Source organism: Cucurbita pepo, chromosome LG07 (genome assembly GCF_002806865.2).
Source record: "Cucurbita pepo subsp. pepo cultivar mu-cu-16 chromosome LG07, ASM280686v2, whole genome shotgun sequence".
NCBI classification, from domain to species: Eukaryota; Viridiplantae; Streptophyta; class Magnoliopsida; order Cucurbitales; family Cucurbitaceae; genus Cucurbita; species Cucurbita pepo.
Window position 1 is genome coordinate 9,948,056 of NC_036644.1, and position 21,128 is coordinate 9,969,183.

At 40.6% G+C, this 21,128-nt stretch overlaps 3 protein-coding genes across 4 annotated transcripts; 1 reads left to right on the forward strand and 2 right to left on the reverse strand.

Moving 5' to 3' along the window:
• Positions 1-966: 966 nt before the first annotated feature.
• On the forward strand, positions 967-8,342 carry LOC111798239 (cysteine-rich receptor-like protein kinase 4). 2 transcript variants are annotated; one of them, XM_023681268.1, is made up of 7 exons: positions 967-2,112; positions 2,194-2,328; positions 3,770-3,939; positions 5,055-5,265; positions 7,106-7,343; positions 7,426-7,576; positions 7,820-8,342. In XM_023681268.1, the coding sequence occupies exons 1-7, from the start codon at positions 1,026-1,028 to the stop codon at positions 8,129-8,131; spliced, it is 2,304 nt and encodes a 767-aa protein (XP_023537036.1). In that variant the 5' UTR covers positions 967-1,025; the 3' UTR covers positions 8,132-8,342. The 2 variants fall into 2 exon arrangements, with proteins under 2 accessions (XP_023537036.1, XP_023537037.1); XM_023681269.1 differs by having other exon boundaries at positions 3,776-3,939.
• Positions 8,343-9,431: 1,089 nt separating this feature from the next.
• LOC111798240 (DNA replication licensing factor MCM5) lies at positions 9,432-14,878 on the reverse strand. Its single transcript, XM_023681271.1, has 18 exons — positions 14,467-14,878; positions 14,227-14,370; positions 13,908-14,087; positions 13,723-13,821; positions 13,495-13,631; positions 13,299-13,404; positions 12,824-12,958; positions 12,671-12,748; positions 12,443-12,547; positions 12,195-12,286; positions 11,987-12,119; positions 11,799-11,894; positions 11,408-11,499; positions 11,219-11,309; positions 11,024-11,133; positions 10,243-10,372; positions 10,050-10,151; positions 9,432-9,793 (listed from the first exon to the last, which is right to left on the reverse strand). The coding sequence occupies exons 1-18, from the start codon at positions 14,758-14,760 to the stop codon at positions 9,710-9,712; spliced, it is 2,208 nt and encodes a 735-aa protein (XP_023537039.1). The 5' UTR covers positions 14,761-14,878; the 3' UTR covers positions 9,432-9,709.
• Positions 14,879-16,209: 1,331 nt separating this feature from the next.
• LOC111798241 (leucine-rich repeat receptor-like protein kinase TDR) lies at positions 16,210-19,400 on the reverse strand. The gene is made up of 2 exons (XM_023681272.1): positions 16,766-19,400; positions 16,210-16,685 (listed from the first exon to the last, which is right to left on the reverse strand). The coding sequence occupies exons 1-2, from the start codon at positions 19,287-19,289 to the stop codon at positions 16,378-16,380; spliced, it is 2,832 nt and encodes a 943-aa protein (XP_023537040.1). The 5' UTR covers positions 19,290-19,400; the 3' UTR covers positions 16,210-16,377.
• Between the last annotated feature and the right edge of the window lie 1,728 nt (positions 19,401-21,128).

Sequence of the window (21,128 nt, forward strand, 5' to 3'; positions counted from 1 at the left end):
CAACAACAAAAGTTGATTATAGAATAGTCTTTTGGTCAACTTTTTCGTTTTTAAAGACTTTGTGGCTGGCTCGTAGATTCAAGAACTAGAAGAAGGATTGGTTTCGGTATGGCCATTGATTCTGGAATGTCGTGAATTCATTGAATCTTTTCTTAAATAACTGATTTTTTTTGTGAGAACCCACATTGGTTGGGGAGGAGAATAAAACACCCTTGGTAAGGATTTGGAAACCTTTCCCTAGAAGACGCGTTTTAAAGCCTTGAGGGGAAGCCCGAGAGGGAAAGCCCAAAGAGGACAATGTCTGCTAACGGTGGATCTAGGACGTTACAAATGGTATCAGAGCCAGACACCGGACTATGTGCTAGCAAGGAGGCCCTTCCCCGAAGGGGGTAGATTTGGTGGGGTCCCACATCGATTGGAGAAAGGAATGAATGTCAGCGAGGACGCTGGGCCCCGAAGGGGGTGGGAGGCCCTTCCCTAGAGGGGGTAGATTTGGTTGGGTCCGACATCGATTGGAGAAAGGAACGAGTGCCAGCGAGGACGTTGGGCCCGAAGGGGGGTAGATTTGGTGGTGTCTCACATCGATTGGAGAAAGGAACGAGTGCTAGAGAGGACGCTGGGCCCCAAAGGGGGTGGATTGTGAGAACCCACATTGGTTGGGAAGGAAAACGAAACAGGCGTCCGTTTTCCCTAGAATACGCATTTTAAAGCCTTGAGGGGAAACCCAAAGAATACAATATCTGCTAGCGGTGGATCTGGGCCGTTATATTTATCCTCCGAGCTTCCCGTCCCCTCTACTCCTACTCCCTTCCCTCCTAATCCCAATTATTGGCCCTTTTTAAGTCTTATGCAACATTAATAATGATTCATTAAACAAACAACAATGAATGAAAAGTCAAGTTAATCACCTTAGTCAAATGGGTTTCATTTTTTTTTTAAAGAAAAATCAAAACTTGTGGATGAACATCAACAAAGATCATCAAAAAAATGTAAATTTCGTACCACACAAACACCAGAATCTCCTCATGGTATCAAAATCCTTCATTAGTGCTCTCTTCTTCTTCACGTTCTTACAAGCTTCCAAAGCTCAGCCATGGATCAAAGCTGGGTATTGGCTATCAGCAGCTGGTTCCCCTTCATCCGACATAAACTCACCTCTGTTCACTCATCTTTTCTGTGGGTTTGCAGAGCTCATAAACTCCACTTCTTACGAGCTTCATTTTTCATCCTCTGAGCTTCAAAGTTTCTCAAACTTCACAGCAGTTGTCAAGCAAAAAAACCCTTCTCTGTCAACTCTTCTCTCCATTGGCGGCGGAAATGCAGATTATCATGTTCTATCCTCAATGGTTAGCAATTTCACTCATAGAAAGGCCTTCATTGATTCCACCATTAAACTTGCAAGAACCCATGATTTTGATGGGCTTGATTTTTGTTGGGTTTCATCCAACACGACATCCGACATGTCCAACATGGGGAAACTCTTTGAAGAATGGCGACAAGCAGCTGAAACAGAGGCTAAAAGCTCAAAAAGGCAAGTGCTTATTTTGACAGCAGCTGTTCAAAACACTCCAGATTTGGAATTTGGGTCATATCCTGTTGATTCCATAAGAAATAACTTGAATTGGGTTAATTTTTTGGGTTATGATTATTACATGCCAAGTTTTTGGCCAAATTTTACAGCTCCTTCTGCAGCTTTGTATGATCCATTATTGAATGAAACAAACACAGACAGTGGAATTAGTCAGTGGATTGCAAAGGGATTGCCTGCTGCTAATATTGTTTTGGCTTTGCCCTTTTATGGCTATGCTTGGACACTTAAAAATGTTGAGGATTTTGGTGTTGGAGCAGCAGCCATTGGGCCAGCCATTTCTGCTGATGGGTCGATTACATACAAGGATATAAAGGATTATATGAGGAGCAACAGGGTTGATAATGTGGAGTTTAATGGTAGCTATGTGATGAGTTTTTGTGTGGTTGGATCTACTTGGATTGGGTTTGATGATGCTAAGGTTGTTAAAATTAAGGTTAATTATGTCAAACAAAGGAGGTTGCTTGGTTACTTTGTTTGGTTGGTGTCTAATGATGACAATTGGGAGCTCTCTTCTATTGCAGGTTGAGTCTTTTTTGAATTCTAGACTTGAAAATGAATTGTTTACATTTGAATTGATTAAGTTCTTGAACTTTTGGTTGCAGCTAGCGAGTTTGGGAATGAGAAAGAAAACAAAGTATCTTTGTTGATAGTTGTCCCAACCACAATTGGTGGTGCCATTGTTCTTCTCTTACTAGGGTTCTTGTTGTTTAGAAGACTCAAATCGAACAAATTCAAAGGTAACCATCTTTTTTTGTTTGTTTCGTGATGGATTTGTGTTAATACAACGATATCTTTTATTGGGTCGTGAAGATTTGAGTCTCTGACCTTAAAAGAAGAGTTGATGTTCGTTAACACTCACTAAGTCGTGGTGTGAGATCCCGCATCGGTTGGAGAGGGAACGAAGCATTCCTTATAAGGGTGTGGAAGCCTCTCTCTAGTAGACGCGTTTTAAAACCGTGAGGCTGATGGCGATAAGTAATGGGCCAAAGTGGACAATGTTTGCTAGTGGTGGGCTTGGGCTGTTACAAATGGTATTAGAGTCAGACACCGAGCGGTGTGTTAGCGAGGACGTTGGGCCCTTGAGGAGGGTGGATTGTGAGATCCTACATCTATAGGTGAGGGGAACGAAGCATTCCTTATAAGGGTGTGGAAACCCCTCCCTAGTAGACGCGTTTTAAAATTGTGAGGCTGATGACAATACGTAACGAGTCAAAATGGACAATATTTGCTAGTGGTGGTTTTGGGCTGTTACAAATGGTATCAGAGTCAGACACTGGGCGGTGTGCCAGCGAGGACGCTGGGCCCTTGAGGAGGGCAGATTGTGAGATCTTACATCGTTGGAGAGGGGACGAAGCATTCCTTATATTGGTGTGGAAACCTCTCCCTAGTACACACGTTTTAAAACCATGAGGCTGACAGATACGAAACGGGCCAAAGTGGACAATATCTACTAGCGGTGGGCTTGAGCTGTTACAAATGGTATTAGAGTCAAACACCGGGCGGTGGGCCAGCATGGACGTTGGGCCCTTAAAGAGGGTGGATTGTGAGATCCTACATCGGCTGGAGAGGGGAACGAAACATTCCTTACAAGGTTGTGGAAACCTCTCCTTAGTAGACACCTTTTAAAACCGTGAGGCTGATGGCGATACGTAACAGGCCAAAGCGGACAATATCTACTAGTGGTGGCCTTGGACTGTTACAAATAGTATAAGAGCCAGACACCGGGCGGTGTGCCAACGAGGACGCTGGGCCCCTAANCAATATCTACTAGTGGTGGCCTTGGACTGTTACAAATAGTATAGGAGCCAGACACCGGGCGGTGTGCCAACGAGGACGCTGGGCCCTTAAGGAGGGTGGATTGTGAGATCCTACATCGGGTGGAGAGGGAAACAAAGCATTCCTTATAAGGGTGTGGAAACCTCTCCCTAGTAGACACGTTTTAAAACTATGAGGCNGTGTGGAAACCTCTCCCTAGTAGACACGTTTTAAAACTATGAGGCTGATGGTGATACGTAACCGGCCAAAGCGAACAATATCTGCTAGCGGTGGGCTTGGGTTGCTATACATGCTCGTGTCGGTTGAGGATAAGTTGTTGTTAAAAGAACTTATGTTTTTCTTTACAATTCGTTATAAGATCTTCATGAAATAATTTTCCATGGTTGAGCGTGGTGCTGATAGATGCAGGAAGAAGATCAAAATTCAATATAAAAAATCTTGTTGGAGGAGAAGATTTTAAGAACAGTGCTCCTGATTTGCAAGTGTTTAGCTATGCTGAGATTGAGAGAGCTACCAACAAATTTGCTTTCAAGAATAAACTTGGACAAGGTGGCTATGGCCCTGTTTATAAGGTACATATATAGCTACCCACCACAAAATCTTTGATATCAATATGAATTGTCCCAAGTCCTTTTAAGTATAGTATAATATATCTTACGACTAGGATGATATCAAAAGTTCGAAAAATCAACTAAAAATGGTGTAAGTCAGTTGGAGGAGTTAGAAAGGTGAAGTATATGGTTGGAGAGGGGAACGAAGCATTGCTGATAAGGGTGTGGAAACCTCTCCCTAATAGACGCGTTTTAAAACCGTGAAGCTGACGATGATACGTAACAGGCCAAAGCGGATAATATCTGCTAGCGGTGAGATTGAGCTGTTACAAATGGTATTAGAGCTAGACACCGGGCGGTGTGCCAGTGAAGACGTTGGGCCCCCAAGAGGGGTGGATTGTGAGATCCCACATCAGTTGGAGAGGGGAACAGAGAATTGCTTATAAGGGTATGGAAACCTCTCTCTAATAGACGCGTTTTAAAATCATGAGGCTGACGGCAATACGTAACAGGCCAAAATAGACAATGCTAGCGGTGGGCTTGACTGCTATAAATGATATCAGAGCCAGACACCGGGTGGTGTGCCAGCGAAGACGCTGGGCTCCCAAGAGGGGTGGATTGTGGATTCCACATCGGTTGGAGAGGAGAACGAAACATTGCTTATAAGGGTGTGGAAACCTCTCCCTAATAGACACGTTTTAAAACCGTGAGACTGATGGCTATGTGTAACAGGCCAAAGCGGACAATATTTGCTAGCGGTGGGCTTGGGCTGTTACAAATGGTATCAGAGCTAGACACCGAACGGTGTGCTAGTGAAGACACTGGCCCCCAAGGGGGGTGGATTGTGAGATCCCACATCGGTTGGAGAGGAGAACGAAACATTGCTTGTAAGGGTGTGGAAACCTCTCCCTAACAGACACGTTTTAAAACTGAGGCTAACGGCTATACGTAACGGGCCAAAACAGACAATATCTACTAGCAGTGAGCTTGGACGGTTACAATATGTCTTAGTATTATGATGATACGAACCTTCAACTTAAAGAACATTATTTCGTGTTTTAGCTACTCAATTATGTTCGGATTTGAATCTCGGGCCGTATTTCAAATACTTAGAACAGGTGCATTCTACTTTGCAGGGAGTATTAGGAAATGGACAGGAGATAGCAGTGAAAAGACTGTCAGCAACTTCAGCACAAGGTTTTGAAGAGTTCAAGAATGAAGTTTTGCTCACTGCAAGACTACAACATGTCAACCTTGTGAAAGTTGTTGGATTCTGTGTTGACACTCAAGAACATATGTTGATTTATGAGTACATGCCTAACAAAAGCCTCGATTTCCATCTCTTCGGTAAGACTTTCCTTCGGTTTTAGAGTAGATATTGTCCTCTTTGGACTTTTTCTCGAGGTTTTTAAAATGCGTCTGCTAGAGAGAGGTTTCCACACCCCTATAAAGGATATTTCGTTCTCCTCCCCAAACGATGTGGGATCTCACAATCCACCCCAGTTTGGGGCCCAACGTCCTCACTGGCACTCGTTCCTTTCTCCAATCGATGTGGGACCCCTACCAAATCCACCCCCTTCGAGGCCCAGTGTCCTTGCTGGCACATTGCCTCATGTCCACCCCCTTCGGGGCTCAGCCTCTTCGTTGGCATATTGCCCGGTGTCTGGCTCTGATACCATTTGTAACAACCCACCGCTAGCAGATATTGTCCTGTTTGGGCTTCCTCTCAAGGTTTTTAAAACGCGTCTGCTAGGGAGAGGTTTCCACACCCTTATAAAGGGGGTTCTCCTCCCCAACTGATATGGGATCTCACACACCAAGTTTGTTGAGAGCGTAGAAAGTGTACCTTAGAATGTCGTCAAAATTCGTATCTTATACTCGTTTACTTGTAACATACATTTAAGTACTCTAACACTCTTCAAGAATCTCACCAGAATATCTAGTCATCGTAATTATGAACCGCTGTTAGGATCGATATCAGTCGTTAGCTCTATACCAGTTGTTAGGATCACACAACAACGCACACGNCTTAGAATGTCGTCAAAATTCGTATCTTATACTCGTTTACTTGTAACATACATTTAAGTACTCTAACACTCTTCAAGAATCTCACCAGAATATCTAGTCATCGTAATTATGAACCACTTCTACTCAATCCCTCCCGAGCTCAATATGATCNCGCCTTCTGTGTTTTGAATGATAGACCGGGTTCCTCGCCAACTCTACTCAATCCCTCCCGAGCTCAATATGATTCTTCGAGTGTCAAAGAGTTGGTTATTAGCCAACATTGACCTTCTCTCTCACCCTTAAGGTTGGTTTCTGTAATAGTCCAAGCCCACCGCTAGTAGATATTGTCCGCTTTGGCCTGTTACATATCGTTGTTAGCCTCTTAGTTCTAAAACACGTCTACTATGAAGAGGGACTAGCCCTACTCCGACCAGTGTCTCCCATCTTCTAGTGACTAACTTTGATACCATTTGTAACAGCTCAAGCTCCTCGCTATCATATATTGTCCGCTTAGACCCATTACGTATCGTCGTCAGNGAAGAGGGACTAGCCCTACTCCGACCAGTGTCTCCCATCTTCTGGTGACTAACTTTGATACCATTTGTAACAGCTCAAGCTCCTCGCTATCATATATTGTCCGCTTAGACCCATTATGTATCGTCTTCAACCTCATGGTCTTAAAACGCATCTTTTAGGGAGAGGTTTCCACACCCTTATAAGGAATAATTTGTTCCCTGTTACGNCATCTTTTAGGGAGAGGTTTCCACACCCTTATAAGGAATAATTCGTTCCCTGTTACTGTTTCATTTCAAGGTTCATCATGAGTCTCTCAATTGATTCTCGAAGGGATAGATTGAAGCTATGGTCGAACCTAGGGACTTTGTCAAGCAAACTAGCATGACCCCTCGAGTGAATAACTACATTGTTTGGCCGAATGAGGCCTCAAAACAACCAGTCTAGGTCGACCCATCAAGGAGTTGACCAAGTCGGCCTAGGTCGACTCCTCAAGAGATTGGCCAATTAGGCCATTTGACTAACTCCTCGAGGGATCGGCCAAAGGAAGTCCGGTCCAGTTTGTTAGACAGACCCTTCTAAGGTCTAGTCGGGCTTAACCTCATGACTCGTTGGATCACACGTTAGCATATGTTAACCCTACTTTCCTTAACATGTTGCAAGGAAGGCCATGGAAGAGGAAATTTGTTGAATTGGGCAAAAAGAGTAGAGATCATTGAAGGGGTAACTCAAGGACTTCTTTACCTCCAAGAATACTCAAGATTGACAATAATTCATAGGGACTTGAAGCCGAGTAATATTTTGTTGGACGATGGCATGAAGCCGAAAATTTCAGATTTTGGCATGGCTAGAATCTTCGCAAAAGAAGAACTTGAAGCAAACACGAGCCGAATTGCGGGAACATAGTGAGTGCAATATTTTCTTTCACAACGTTACGATTCAAAATAAAAGTGTTCTCACATTAACTTCCGTTTTCATCCAATGCAGCGGCTATATTCCTCCTGAATATGCGAAGCAAGGAGTTTATTCTACGAAATCAGACGTCTTTAGTTTTGGAGTTCTTCTTCTTCAAATCATAAGTGGGAAGAGGACTACCGAGCTAAATGGGGAGCACGAACGTTTGAGTCTTCTAGATTACGTAAGTCTTTCATTATTAGTCTAATGTGGTAGTTTTCTTGAAAGTAGATGGATTAAGATGGGACGAGTCCCGACATATAGAGCCTGAATGGTATTTTAACCTTGAATTGTACCGTCCTGTCAACTCGAGCATATTCGACATTGCTTTGAATCTAGTAGTAGCTTAACAAATCTATCTATCTCCGTTCACTTTTACGATGAGATCGTTGATGGCTTTGAGTTTCAATTCAAAACCCATTTTCAGGCATATGAGGCTTGGAAAGAGGGCAGAGGAATGGAGTTTATGGATCAATCACTTGATGATTCTGAGTCAACTTGCAAACTAACAAGATGCATACAGATAGCTTTGCTTTGTGTTCAAGAAAATGCAGATGATAGGCCAACCATGTTGGAAATCTCTTCAATGCTTAAGAGTTCAACTTCAGAGCTTAAAGATCCACAAAGGCCTGCTTTCTCTGTCAAAAAAGTTCGTGATGAAACCGATCGTAGCCTTACGATGGATCGACAAACTTACTCTGTTTCTAGTGAAATAGTTACAGAAGTTGTAGCTCGATGATAACAGTGTTTTAGAATGATTTTAGAATGTGACCAAAATCACTTCGTTATGAGTAAAGGCATGTTTATGAGTGATTTTAGAACAACTATAATCACACACACAAACATGCTCTTAGTATAGTTTCAACTGTTCTTTTTAGCTTCGGAATTGAAAACGTTTGTAAGATAAGATTTTTTGTGATGGTTTTTATGTTATGTTGGTTGGGGGATAATTAGGTGCATTTTTTGTCTTTCAATCCTGTTGTGGCGCACTGCTATCACTTACATTGACAACTCTGATCGTGATCATTGACCTTTGTGATCTCAAAGGGATACAAGGAAGAAGGCACATTATATTACTAGCAATTATGCAGATCACAACGTTCGTTCTCTAGCCGTTTCTCATCAAGTGAACGATCGCGGACATGTAATACTTGACGATGAATGTTCTTAGAGGAATTAGTAAGCTTTGCACTTCATTTTAGACTGTTCTATAGAAGACCATGAGAGTGCTGAAGAGCCTTGGGATTTTGTGGATTTGCTTAGTGAGATCCCACATCGGTTGGGAAGAAAAACGAAACATTCTTTATAAGGCGTGAAAATCTCTCCCTATCAGATGCGTTTTAAAAACCTTGAGAAACTCGAGAGGGAAAGCCCAAAAAGGACAATAACTACTTGTAGTGGGCTTGGCCTATTACAAATGGAGCAAAGCCAGACACCGAACGGTGTGTCAGCGAGGTTGTTGACCCCCAAGGAGGGTGGNGTGAAAATCTCTCCCTAACAGACGCGTTTTAAAAACCTTGAGAGAAACTCGAGAGGAAAAGCCCAAAAAGGACAATAACTACTTGTAGTGGGCTTGGCCTATTACAAATGGTTCAAAGCCAGACACCGAACGGTGTGTCAGCGAGGTTGTTGGCCCCCAAGGAGGGTGAATTGTGAGATTCCACATCGGTTAGAAAGGGAAACGAAGCATTCTACGAGAAACATCTCCCTAGTAGACGTGTTTAAAAAACCTTGAGGGAAAACCAAAAAAAAAAAGTCCAAAGAAGACAATATCTGCTCACGGTGAGTTTTGTTGTTACATGTTGTCCCTATTGGATCCTCCATGGCTGTGAGTGCTGAGACTATTCGTCACCNCGTGTTTAAAAAACCTTGAGGGAAAACCCAAAAAAAAAAGTCCAAAGAAGACAATATCTGCTAACGGTGAGCTTTGTTGTTACATGTTGTCCGATCCTCCATGGCTGTGAGTGCTGAGACTATTCGTCACCCACTCAAGGAACACTTGACTACATCCCCATGAAAAAAACAGTAGAGGTGCCACCTTTGAACAAAGACAAATAGCACATAAAGTAGACCATCGTCATATCCTTACATGTAAATGTGTAGTGTCTTCACCAGTTCCTACACAGTGATAACAATACAATTCTCTCTCTGAAGGTGCTTCCTTTATAATGGGGATGAGAGAAGATGAAAATGCAACTTTACTGATGTTTCTGGTTTACAACAAATAACATTTGCTACAAAGACATATGGAGGTCAGCAGTATACCTATCATTCATGTCAGTGCAAGGGCACAATAAGGGGACTTAACTTATCATGATCATGCCTTGCGGAAAATGAGACGCCTCTCTCTTTTATATTCAACTTCATCTCTCTGGTGCATAATAATCAGGGCTCTTCTCACCTGTCCATAACATTCCTAACATAATCAGATGTTCGAACTGAAACATGAAAACGTTTAAATGATGATAAACATATGAGTTTCTTTTTTTATACAAATTCAAGAGTGTCCAGATCAGCTTGCACATACTTCGCCTATTCTCACAATATAGCTTTTTCATTGTACCTATCCTTGTAATAATATTTCATCACCTTTTTATCTTATGCAAGTAATGAATGCTAAGAATGGTGAGGTTTTTTGGGTTCAGAGGGGCGCTTACAATTGACTCGTTCATCCCCATTTTGGTGAGCTCATCAATCAGTCTTCTCTCAGATATGTGGTTGCCAATTCCTATTCTTCTCTTTATCTGTGTTTCTGCTTGCTGTTTATGGGGGAGATTACAAGAAATTAGAATAGCTGGTGAAACTACGAGGAAATGAGATTCCGAATTTTGGTTGTAGCACTAGACAAACCTTTATTTCATTAGCCATTTCAGGAGTTAGATTTACTTGCTGATGAATCCCAGAGCGTGCTGCATCCATCGTGGACACAGTAAAAAGTCTAATAGCTTCCTGCACATTTTCTTCAGTGGCAACATGGGACCTGATCATTTTGTCAATACAAAGATTTAAACAATGATTAACACTGGGAGCGGGGTAAATTGGGTAAAAGGAAGAAAACATATACCATACAGATGAATTTAATTTGTTAATCAGACTTGCACAAACTTTCGTTTGAAACGGATGTTAACAATTCTAGTAAATATAGTTGGAAATAATGCCAATGAAAAATGGCACTTGGTTTAGAGAATCAGTTCTAAACTTTTGGTTTCTTAGTTTCCAAAGCCAAATGCAAATTCTGAAACCAGTTTATAAAATTTACTTCACAACTAAAACCTACTTTCAGTAATCAGTACTGTGAACTTAATGCGCAATTACAGTTAACCAGCCCAAACACTACAGATCTATAATAATTCAATAGTAAAACTTACGCCATTAATCAATGGAAAAAACTACAGCACTTATGATTAGACTAAGAATTTCGAGCATCTTACTGAAGGGTTTGACTACAACATGCTATTAGAAGTATTCTTAAATCCATGAATCAAAAAATCCTCATTAACGCTATGAGAAGGTGACACAAAATCAACTTATACAATTTGGTAAAACAAGCTCTCCGTAATGTCGACCAGATTTTGTTCTTAAATAGGAAAAGGGCAAGACAGGAGAAAAGGTTGGTAAGTAAGATACTTACAACTTCATTTTCGCAAGTGCCTCGCTTAATCTGACTATAGCTTCCAGCTGCCTAACTGTGATCGGAATTGCAGCAGCCTCACCTGTTTCATTTGCTTGTTGTCTCATGTCCTGCAAAAGAGATTAAGCATTCAGAGCTCAAGTTCGTGAGCAAATCCAATTTAAAAAATAAAATATCTTCCATGCACAAGCATACCTGTCTGATTTTAACATAATTATTCTGCAGCATTGTGGACGCGGATTCTGACAAACGGGGATGACAATGAGATCGGCAATATTGAAGATACCTGCCAAAATTGCAATCCAGACAGTTGGGCAACCACAAGATTTACAAAAGCAAGAAAAATGAAGTACATGACTACTTTCTCTTTATAACTTCCCTCACCTCTTTAGCCAATTCTCTTCTTTAGAAGTTCTATGTTCACCCAAGTTGGCATCAGCAGATGCATGAACTTTTATAATGTGGCTTGCTATGATCTGCAGTTATTAAGCCACTGCCATTAGCACAGGGTAGCCTGACACTATAACTCAGATGTTTCAAAACAAAACCAACCTATATAATCAGTTTCTATTCTAATCTTAATGAAACGAAGTAATAACCAATAATACATTCTAAGAGATAAAAATTGACAACTTATTGTGCCAAACACTCCAGTTACGTGGTCGTTTCTTGAGTTCACATTAAAACTCAAGAAAATAGAGACAAGCCCAAGCCCAACACAAACGGTGAAAAAAGGCATTTTGAGTTGAAATAGAAGAGCAAGCTTTACAGTTACCTTATCTTGACTGTACATCCTTATATCTTTCACGATGAAAATTAAATCAAATCTGGAGAGAATTGTCGTTTGCAAATCAATGTTATCCTGTGCCGTCTGCAATGCAGATTAACAAACACGTAGCTATTAAGCTAGGCCATTAAGAAACTTAAAAATAGGCAATTGTAAAAAATGATATGAATAAAGACCTTAAGATCATCATAACGTCCTGACGGAGGATTAGCAGCTGCAAGCACTGAGGTTCTGGAATTAAGAACCGTTGTTATTCCTGCTTTGGCAATGGATATTGTCTGTTGTTCCATGGCTTCATGAATAGCAACTCTAATAGCAAAATGAGGATTTCAAAAATTAAATAAGGAACTTCGATAGATATAACTAAAGTCTCTTTAGGTTTACCTATCCTCTGATCTCATTTTGTCAAACTCATCAATGCAGACAACACCTCCATCAGCCAAAACCATTGCACCTCCTTCAAGATAAAACTCTCGCTGGATTGCACAACCAAGTGAAAAAATCAGAATTTTTTTTTTTACCATTAAGGAAGAAGACACCTTCATTTAATTGATAATGCTTTTAGAAAGCAATGCAAAACCAGACTTTAGACCAATACGTGTTCACAAAGCAAAATAAAATTGAGCACTCACAGAGCTGCTGTCCCGTATCACTGAAGCTGTAAGACCAGCAGCCGATGAACCTTTTCCAGAAGTATAAACAGCAACTGGAGCTGTCTTCTCAACAAACTTGAGAAACTGGGAAGGGAAATTTGACAATTTATATCAACACAAGGGAATATGGTCTACAACAATGAAAAATTACAGTAGCATTTCATGAGTTGTATATTATATTAGCCATAATCTCTTGAAGCAACTAACCTGGGATTTAGCTGTAGATGGGTCCCCCAAGAGTAATACATTAATGTCGCCTCTTAACTTAACCCCATCAGGCAAATTCTGCTCGTTGGAAAGATTAAGCATCAATACAAACTAATAAATAATTGAAGTTAAACATCATAGACCATGACAAACCTTCCTAGATCCTCCAAATAGAAGGCAAGCCACTGCCTTCTTCACATCTTCATGACCAAATATAGAGGGGGCAATCTTTGAACAAATGGCTTTATAGACATCAGGCTCGGCTGCAAATTTTTTGAACTCTTCTATCTGCAAATTTTTCCACCATGTTTATCCATTAGAAAAATGAGACTTGCCTCATGGAAACTAATCAGTGGTGGGTAAACTAAAAGGGCTGTCGACATGCAACTTTGAGGATATCTATCAAGCATATGGGGAACCTCGCTAAAGACAAATTCAAGAGATATTCTGATATAAATGAATGGCAAAATTAAACAGTCATTCGATGTAAACCAACTAACTATACATTCCATTGTACTAGTGTGCCACTTTAAACATAATATAATACCCACATGTTATTTATTAGCACTAACATCGTGTAGAAGATGGTAGAATTCAATAAATTTTTAGCGGTGATTGCACCACTTACATCTTCTGTTGTGAAAGATGCAGGGCCACGAGAGTTAGCTTCATTAGTTTCTTCAATGCCTACAACCCTGATATAAGGCTGCCTGATAGCAACTGCTCCTTTGTGGCTGCAAAGTTAAGTTAAGAAACATCAGCCATTGTGAGAATGACAATAGAAAGGGCACTGATAATATATATCAAAGAATGATGGTTCTCACGATGCGGCAGAATTGGCAGCTTGAAAGATACTATATATCCCCATGATGGTCAATCTAGTGCCTGGAACAATTGTTTGAACAAGATGTCGATCTACTGATAGAAGCATGTTCCTAGGAAGTTCCCCAGTTGGGACATCCTTCACATTCAGAAGAAACAACATTACTTGCTGCACATAAGCTACATGGAAAACTAATATTCACCATAATTTGTTACAATCAAATCCTTACTTCTGGGTTTTCCTGAAGTTTTAAAGTCTGTTGATCAACATACATGCTCTTATCAGGAACCACAATCCAAGGATCTAGAGGGCATGGTTCTTCTCCGGCCTACATGAATATCAAAGCTTGTCAAATTGTAAGTTAAAACTATCAAAATCCAACTAATTTAAAGAAAATGATAACAAGGGGTGAACCTGGGGCATATGGTTACATGATCGAGGGACAATTGCCCCTCCAAGTCCTGGCCGACACGGAACTCTTAGTGTACTTCTGCAGTTTTTGCACAATAAGGTCACATAAGTAGCCTTTGCCTTGGTCCTTGACGCAGCTATAGTGATTCCAGATATTTTAATAAGTTTTGAAATGTATTGAGCCTGCCCATGAATGCAGAAATATTCAGGTCCGACGAACACCAGTACAAATTAGCCTTTAATTGACGAAGTTTCCATTTTTATCTCTTCTTTCTATCTCTAGTTTCGTTTCAATTCAACAAATCGATAAAAATTGACTAACCCCAAGTGACCGCATCGAGACCGGATCCTCCTTTGACGTTAGCAGAATTTGAACATCCCCAGGCACGGGCTCCACCATTTCTCCAGTTTCACCAGCCACCTTCGTCTTCAGATTCATTAAAACCTCCGCCGCAGCAGTCTCAAACTGCCAAAAGAGGGAAATAACAAAAAAAGAAAAAAAAAAATCATATAAACCCTAACAACCGATTATCAACAACTACATCCCATATCATCACCATACCAATGGCAAGAAATCGGCAGGAGCAGATCGAAGCTTGGCCGGAAGATCGGAGTCGAAAGCATGAACGTCCTCCATATCAACGCGAAGAAATTTGGGGTTGTGGAGAAGGCTCTCTCTGTAGGGGAAAACATTCTTTTCCACTTCAAATCCACGGATGAACTCCTTGAATTTGCGAAGGACCGAGTGATGAGTGGCCTTCTCGTCGACAACTCCGCTGCGGCCGAAGCCAGTTCCGTCGCCGAGGGACTGCGCTTGATCGCTGTAGTAGATTCCTCCTTCATCCCAACCCGACATCTCTGGGTGTAGATCAGGGTTTTTCCTCTAAGAACAATGAAGCCCTTCTCTCCCGACTGAGCTTTGAGATTTCTTGTTCTATGCTTAGCAACGGAGGCGAAGGCTTATGAGGGACAGTTTTGGCGGGAAGAAAGAACTTGGCGGGAAAATGGGCTACTTCACTTATCATAAACCACGCGCCTTAATACGCGCGTGGCTTTGTCCACCTCTTCGTTGTTTCTAAATACTATTCCAAGTTTCATTGTTTTATTATTATTATTATTATTTAGTTTCTATATATATATTCATAAACTAAGCCATGAAAAACTAAATATATATATATATATATATNTATATATATATATATATATATATATATATATATATATATATAATTTTTTTTTTTTTTTTTTGAAACAATGTAGTAACGGTAATTGTAAAGTTTAAGAGTATTTTTATTAATTTAGTGTTTCAATCAAAATATAGGAACCGAGCCAATAGTAGCACACTAATGTTGGATTTGAAAGATAAAGATCATTCTTGTAAGTTGTAACGAGTATATCGTAATGGAATAGTCGGATTCTTAGCTATAAGGATTGAGCGGAAAAAGAAAAAAGAAAAACATCTATCATATGTGAAAGAAGATTTAAACCGCTCTCTGTTCTCACTCATTCACCGCTAATCAATTTTCAGAGTCGAACAACTACATATACATATTTCTTCGTACTTCAACGGCCTGAAATCAAATTCACAGGCTATCGAGATATTAAAGATCGATTTTTTCTCTTACTTCAACAATACATATGTAACAACCCAAAACCACCCCTAGTAAATATTGTCTGCTTTGGCCTGTTATGTGTTGTCGTTAGCCTCACGATTTTAAAACGCATCTAATAGGGAGAGATTTCCACACCCTTATAAGAAATGCTTCTTTCCCCTCTCCAACCGATATGAGACCTCATAATCCACCACTCTTGGGGGCCAGCGTCCTCGCTGGCACACCGCCCAGTGTCTGGCTCTGATACCATTGTAACAACCTAAACTCACACTAGCAGATATTTCCGCTTTGGCCCGTTATGTATCACCATCAGCCTCACGTTTTAAAACGCGTCTACTAGGGAGAGGTTTCCACACCCTTATAAGGATTGTTTCATTCCCCTCTCCAACCGATGTAGGACCTCACAATCCACCCCCTTAGGCACCCAACGTCCTCATTGGCACACCGCTCGGTGTCTAGCTCGGATACCATTTGAAACAACCCAAACCCACCGCTAGTAGATATTGTCCGCTTTGGCTCATTACGAATCACCGTCTACATCACGGTTTTAAAACGCATCTACTAGGAAGAGGTTTCCACAACCTTATAAGGAATGTTTCGTTCCCCTCTCCAACCGATGTAGAACCTCACAACATAGGAGGAGAAGACTCGAACTTCTAAGCCTTAACATGACTTAACTGATTGAACCCAGGTAGCAGAAAACCGAGCATTTATAGAATAGACCGACTTTAATATAAATAGTATACATCCAAACCACTAGTACTATAAGATTACTACTTACAAAACTACAATTTATACTATTTTGGAGGGGTAAAAATGAAGCCAAGAGTAAGAACACAAATTCTTGGTTCAAAATTTTACTATTTTACCTTTGGTTTTACATCTGATAACAGCTTCAACACATCTTCCATGGATGGCCTGTTGGATGGCCTGCTCCTACTGCATTGCAAAGCTACACCAAGCACCTGTTTTACCTCTTCCTGTGATGAATCTGCACAGCTAATCCCATTTTCTTTGTATATTTCTCTTAGCAGAAGATCTCTCGCCTTGTTCTGTGTGCTCGATCCCGCGGTTGTCAACCGACCGTTGCTTAGAATTTCCAGGACGATCTCCCCGAAACTATGAACATCCATCCACAGCTCCTCCTCCGTTGCACTATTGAATTCACCTATACAAGACGAGAACAAATCAGAACAACTTCAATCGGTACGTATGTAGCGAAGAAACATGTATGGTTTCAGCATATACCTTCGTTAATCTGTTGTAGAAACCGGAGCCCGAATTCCGCTAGATGGGGTTCCATATTTTCGTCGAATATGACGTTACTCGACCTCAAGTCACCATGTGGGATTGCAGGATAACAGTCATGGTGAAGAAAGTGTAGTCCTCTTGCTATAGCTATTACTAGATTGAGCTTAGTTGGCCATTCCCTTTTGATAGCAATTTTCTCTGCTAGATTTCCATTGGGAAAGTAATCATATAAAAGATAAACCATCTGTTTGTTGTAGCAGAATCCGAGCAATCTAACCAGATTCTCGTGCCTCGTACTACCTAATCGAGTTATGAAATCCGACATCGTCCTCATTCGTTTCGCTTCCCAGTCTATCTTCTTTATCGACACTGTGATTCCAGTCGGCAGAACTGCTTTGAATATCGAAGCAGACAATGGCAATATTGCTTCCTTCGATTCCGTAGCGTCAAAGCTCCTAAGAATATCATTAGCTGTGAATGGAGGAAGTCCAGAGAACGACACCATCTTCCATTTTCCTTTGCTTCGTCGTCGAAAGACAAAAATCCATGCAATCGATATCGTCGTGATTATAGCAAGACCTGCACATAGTATCAGGACGAGTATAAGCTTCCCCGTCCCTTTACTTCCCAACATTGCCAATGAACCCGAACATGGCCTCAAAGGTGCTCCACACAGCTTAGGATTTCCAGCAAATGCACTCCTTCCCATTAACCGAAACACGTCGTTTTCCGGGATGGAACCGGAGATATCATTAGAAGAGACATTTAGTAGAAGCAAGCTCGACAAATCCCGGAACTTATCAGGTATCGATCCATTGAAACCATTATGGGATAGATCAATGATGCTAATAGAAGGAAGACGTGCAAGTTCTTCCGGTATACGACCCGAGAGATTGTTGAATGACAAATCCATCCGCACAAGAGCCTGGCAACTTACAACGCTTTCCGGGACATCTCCAGATAGATTATTATCACTCAATTCAATAGTAGAAATGGATTTACAGAGATGAAACTTGGGAAGGCTTCCTCTTATGCCACAATCAGAAGCTGAAAAGTTTTGAAGAAGAGGTAATGTCCATATCTCTGTAGGAACAACACCTCCAAGTTCTGGGTTATGAGAGATATTAACGTATTGAAGGTCGAATCCTTTGCTCATATCTAAAGGAATCCCTCCACTAAACTTGTTCCGAGAGAGATCGACGTATGAGATACGAGGAAGACGACTAAATTTCAGAGAGATATCACCCGAAAACGAGTTATCCTCTAACCGCAATCGAACGAGCGACGAACAATTCGATAGAGAAGGGGAAACACCACCACTAAACTTATTTGAAAAGAGTATCAACTTAAAAAGAACACCTCCTAAACAGATATCAACAGGGATATCACCCACAAACTTGTTTGTGGACACATCCACCCATTTAAGCTTTCTATTGCTACCCAAATGGCTTGGAAGTGGCCCAGAGAACTGATTGTTCCATATAAAAAGAGTCTCCAATGAAGGAAGCTCTGCAATACTCATTGGAACAGAGCCAGACATTTCATTATACATAAGACTAAGCAGTTTAAGATTCTTAAACTTTGAAAAGCTTTCAGGAATTGGCCCAGAAATATGATTATCAGAGAGATCTAAGCTAACCAGAGATGAGATTTGGCTCAGTTCATCAGGCAAGAACCCAGAAAACTGGTTTCTAAAGAGGAACAGAGATTCAAGTTTTGTTAGATTACCAAGCTGTTTAGGAATTGAACCAGATAGATACCCACCAGCAATGTCTAGATATTGAAGGCTACTCATGTTGCCAAGCTCCCATGGGAGCCTTCCATGGTAATTATTGTAGCCAATTTCCATATGGGTCACTGTTTTGAGCTTACCCAATTCAGGGGGTATGTTTCCAGTAAGGAAGTTCCCTGCAAGATGGATGAACTCAAGGCTTTTGAAAGAGCCATATTCTGAAGGGATTGATCCATTGAAGTAGCTACCAGCTAAGTTGAGGAACTTTAAATGTTCAAGCTCAGGAAGATCAACAGGTAATGACCCAGAAAAACTATTGCTAAAAGCATCAAGAACAACCAAATTTTCAAGAACAGATATCCCAACAGGAAAATGACCAGAAAAATTGTTTCTACTGATATCCAAGCTTCTTAGGTTACTGAGATTGAAGATACCAATGGGGAGTTTCCCAGAAAAATAGTTATGGCTTAGGTTAAGATCAACGAGTTCTTTAAAAACATGAAACTGCTCACCGGAAATCGCCCCACCAAGGTTCTTCATCGAGAGGTTGATTCCGATAACAATGGTGGAATCCTTGTCGCATTTGATTCCTGACCAAGAACAGCCATGGATTTTCCCAGATGGGTTTTGTTTAGAAGGTATAATCCAATCGCTCAAACTGCCAAAATCATCGAGAAATTCAGATTTCAAGGTGAAGAGTGCTTCGGTGTAACGATCGGTGGCGGATGCCGCTACACAAAGAAGGAAGAACACAAGAACATTGAAGAACAGGTATCTAAAAACCTCCATTGGAGCTAACCCCACAAAAGAAACAAGTTGTAGTTGGGTTTAAGAAGCGATCAAAATGCATGGGGACTAGAGAAAGCTTCCATTAGAGGGGCCCTTGCATTTTGGAATTAAAAATGTTCATATTTGAAGCATCTTCTTTTTGCCATCGCTTTACAAAGGGTGAGAATCCAATAATGATCATGACTGACAAATTTGAGTTGGAATTTGAGCAATATGGGGAGGCATGAAATCCCATGAATATTGGAAAAATTTGTGTTTATTTGGCTAAGGAACAAAACAAAATTCCTTTGATTGTTCCACTTTTTAGCTAAATAAGTTCAATTTCTTGCTCAATTTATGGTGAGGTCTTCAAGATGGATTGGAACGAAGATGACATCTTTTTGAAGAAATTAAGGAAGTTGTTTTGGATAAGATATATTGGTTGAGAATGGTAGGGATTCCATGTTGACTAACTAAGGAGACGATTATGAGTATATAAGTAGGAGGCAGTGTATCTTTTAGTGTCAACTTCTCCCTACTCAAGGCTATTTATTGTAAGCCGTTGTTATTTCTCTCTTGCTTGCTTATATAACGTATCTTTCGTAAATCTCTCTCTGACCTCGCTTTCTAAAACATTCTCTTAAAACCGAGGCTAGAGGCTCAAGTATACGTCGCTTGGCCGTAGGCGACGCAAGAACGAATTGGCTTAGCTCACTTGTCGTTGGAAAGTGAGTGTCGCACAATCGCAAGTCTGCTGCCATTAAAAGTGCAATTGTGAATTTTTTTTGGAGAAGTTAAAAGAAAAGCCGTGAATATGATGTGGTAGCCCAGAGAGGTAGAGACGGCAATATTGTGACAAACTGCACTCAAATATGGCATGACTAGGACAGACAACGAGTTCAAAAAAACATACTGTGATGGACGACTTTCGACTATAAATGATTGACTAATTAGGAAGGAGATGACCACTCGACACTAAGACCCACATGTTATGAACCACTAACCTCCGCAATGATAGAAGTCACTCCCAGCAATCTTCAACAATCCTCCCCTCTAACAAAGTACACTCTAGAGTCTCCCCTGAGGCCTATGAAGCCTCTGAACAGTCTCCCCTTAATCGAGACTCGACTCTTTTTCTGAAGTCCTAGTCACTTTTGGCTACATTTTCGAGGCTCACAACTTAGTTGTTCAACATTTGAGGATTATATTGACATGACTAAGTTAAGGGCATGACTCTGATACCATAAACGCGAGAGTATTTTTTAAAAAAATATATTTTTACCATCTAAGTTTTCATACAAACTCGACACATCACTAGTCAACACTCCAGTCAATGAAAAATGATGATATAAAAAGTAATATGAACCCGTTTTTATGAATAAAAAGTCGTGTTCTTTCGTTTTAACTAGACATAATTTACTTATAAAAGTCGTTTAATTTATAATTTTGATAGGTTCGTTTTAACTTAGCATTTGATTACTATATGATAAAAGCTTAATGAAGATTGGTTTAAGCTCCTTTAATGGTGGGGACTCCTCACATATTTTATTTACATTGTGATTATAGTAATAATGATGGAGCTAAGCTTCATAATGCATGGAGAGATAAAAACTACACTAAGGGCAAATTAGTCATTTGCAAAAGGTTAAAAAGTTTTATCTTTTTACATTGAATTTTTCCGTCTTATGGATTATGAATTTTGATATTTACTTATTTACCGAGCTGAAATGGAGGGAAATAATAGATAGTCTAGCTCCGATAAGCTGTAACCAATGAAAACAGATAGTCGAGAACTAACAGACTGAAAAATAATTGTAGCTATCAATACTATATTAATTGTTTAATTTTTAATGTAGCCAA

Bases quoted from the DNA above. Each gene is read 5' to 3' on its own strand.
- LOC111798241 (XM_023681272.1), bottom strand. From the start codon at position 19,289: ATGGAGGTTTTTAGATACCTGTTCTTCAATGTTCTTGTGTTCTTCCTT. The intron at 16,686-16,765 runs GTATATGCTGAA...CGTCTTGTATAG, and splicing joins TCTACAACAGATTAACGAAG to GTGAATTCAATAGTGCAACG.
- LOC111798239 (XM_023681268.1), top strand. From the start codon at position 1,026: ATGGTATCAAAATCCTTCATTAGTGCTCTCTTCTTCTTCACGTTCTTA. The intron at 2,329-3,769 runs GTAACCATCTTT...TGGTGCTGATAG, and splicing joins CAAATCGAACAAATTCAAAG to ATGCAGGAAGAAGATCAAAA. The intron at 7,344-7,425 runs GTGAGTGCAATA...CATCCAATGCAG, and splicing joins AGCCGAATTGCGGGAACATA to CGGCTATATTCCTCCTGAAT.
- LOC111798240 (XM_023681271.1), bottom strand. From the start codon at position 14,760: ATGTCGGGTTGGGATGAAGGAGGAATCTACTACAGCGATCAAGCGCAG. The intron at 12,959-13,298 runs GTAAGTGGTGCA...AAAAATTTGCAG, and splicing joins CATCTTTCACAACAGAAGAT to ATAGAAGAGTTCAAAAAATT. The intron at 12,548-12,670 runs GTTAGTTGCTTC...TTCCCTTCCCAG, and splicing joins CATCTACAGCTAAATCCCAG to TTTCTCAAGTTTGTTGAGAA.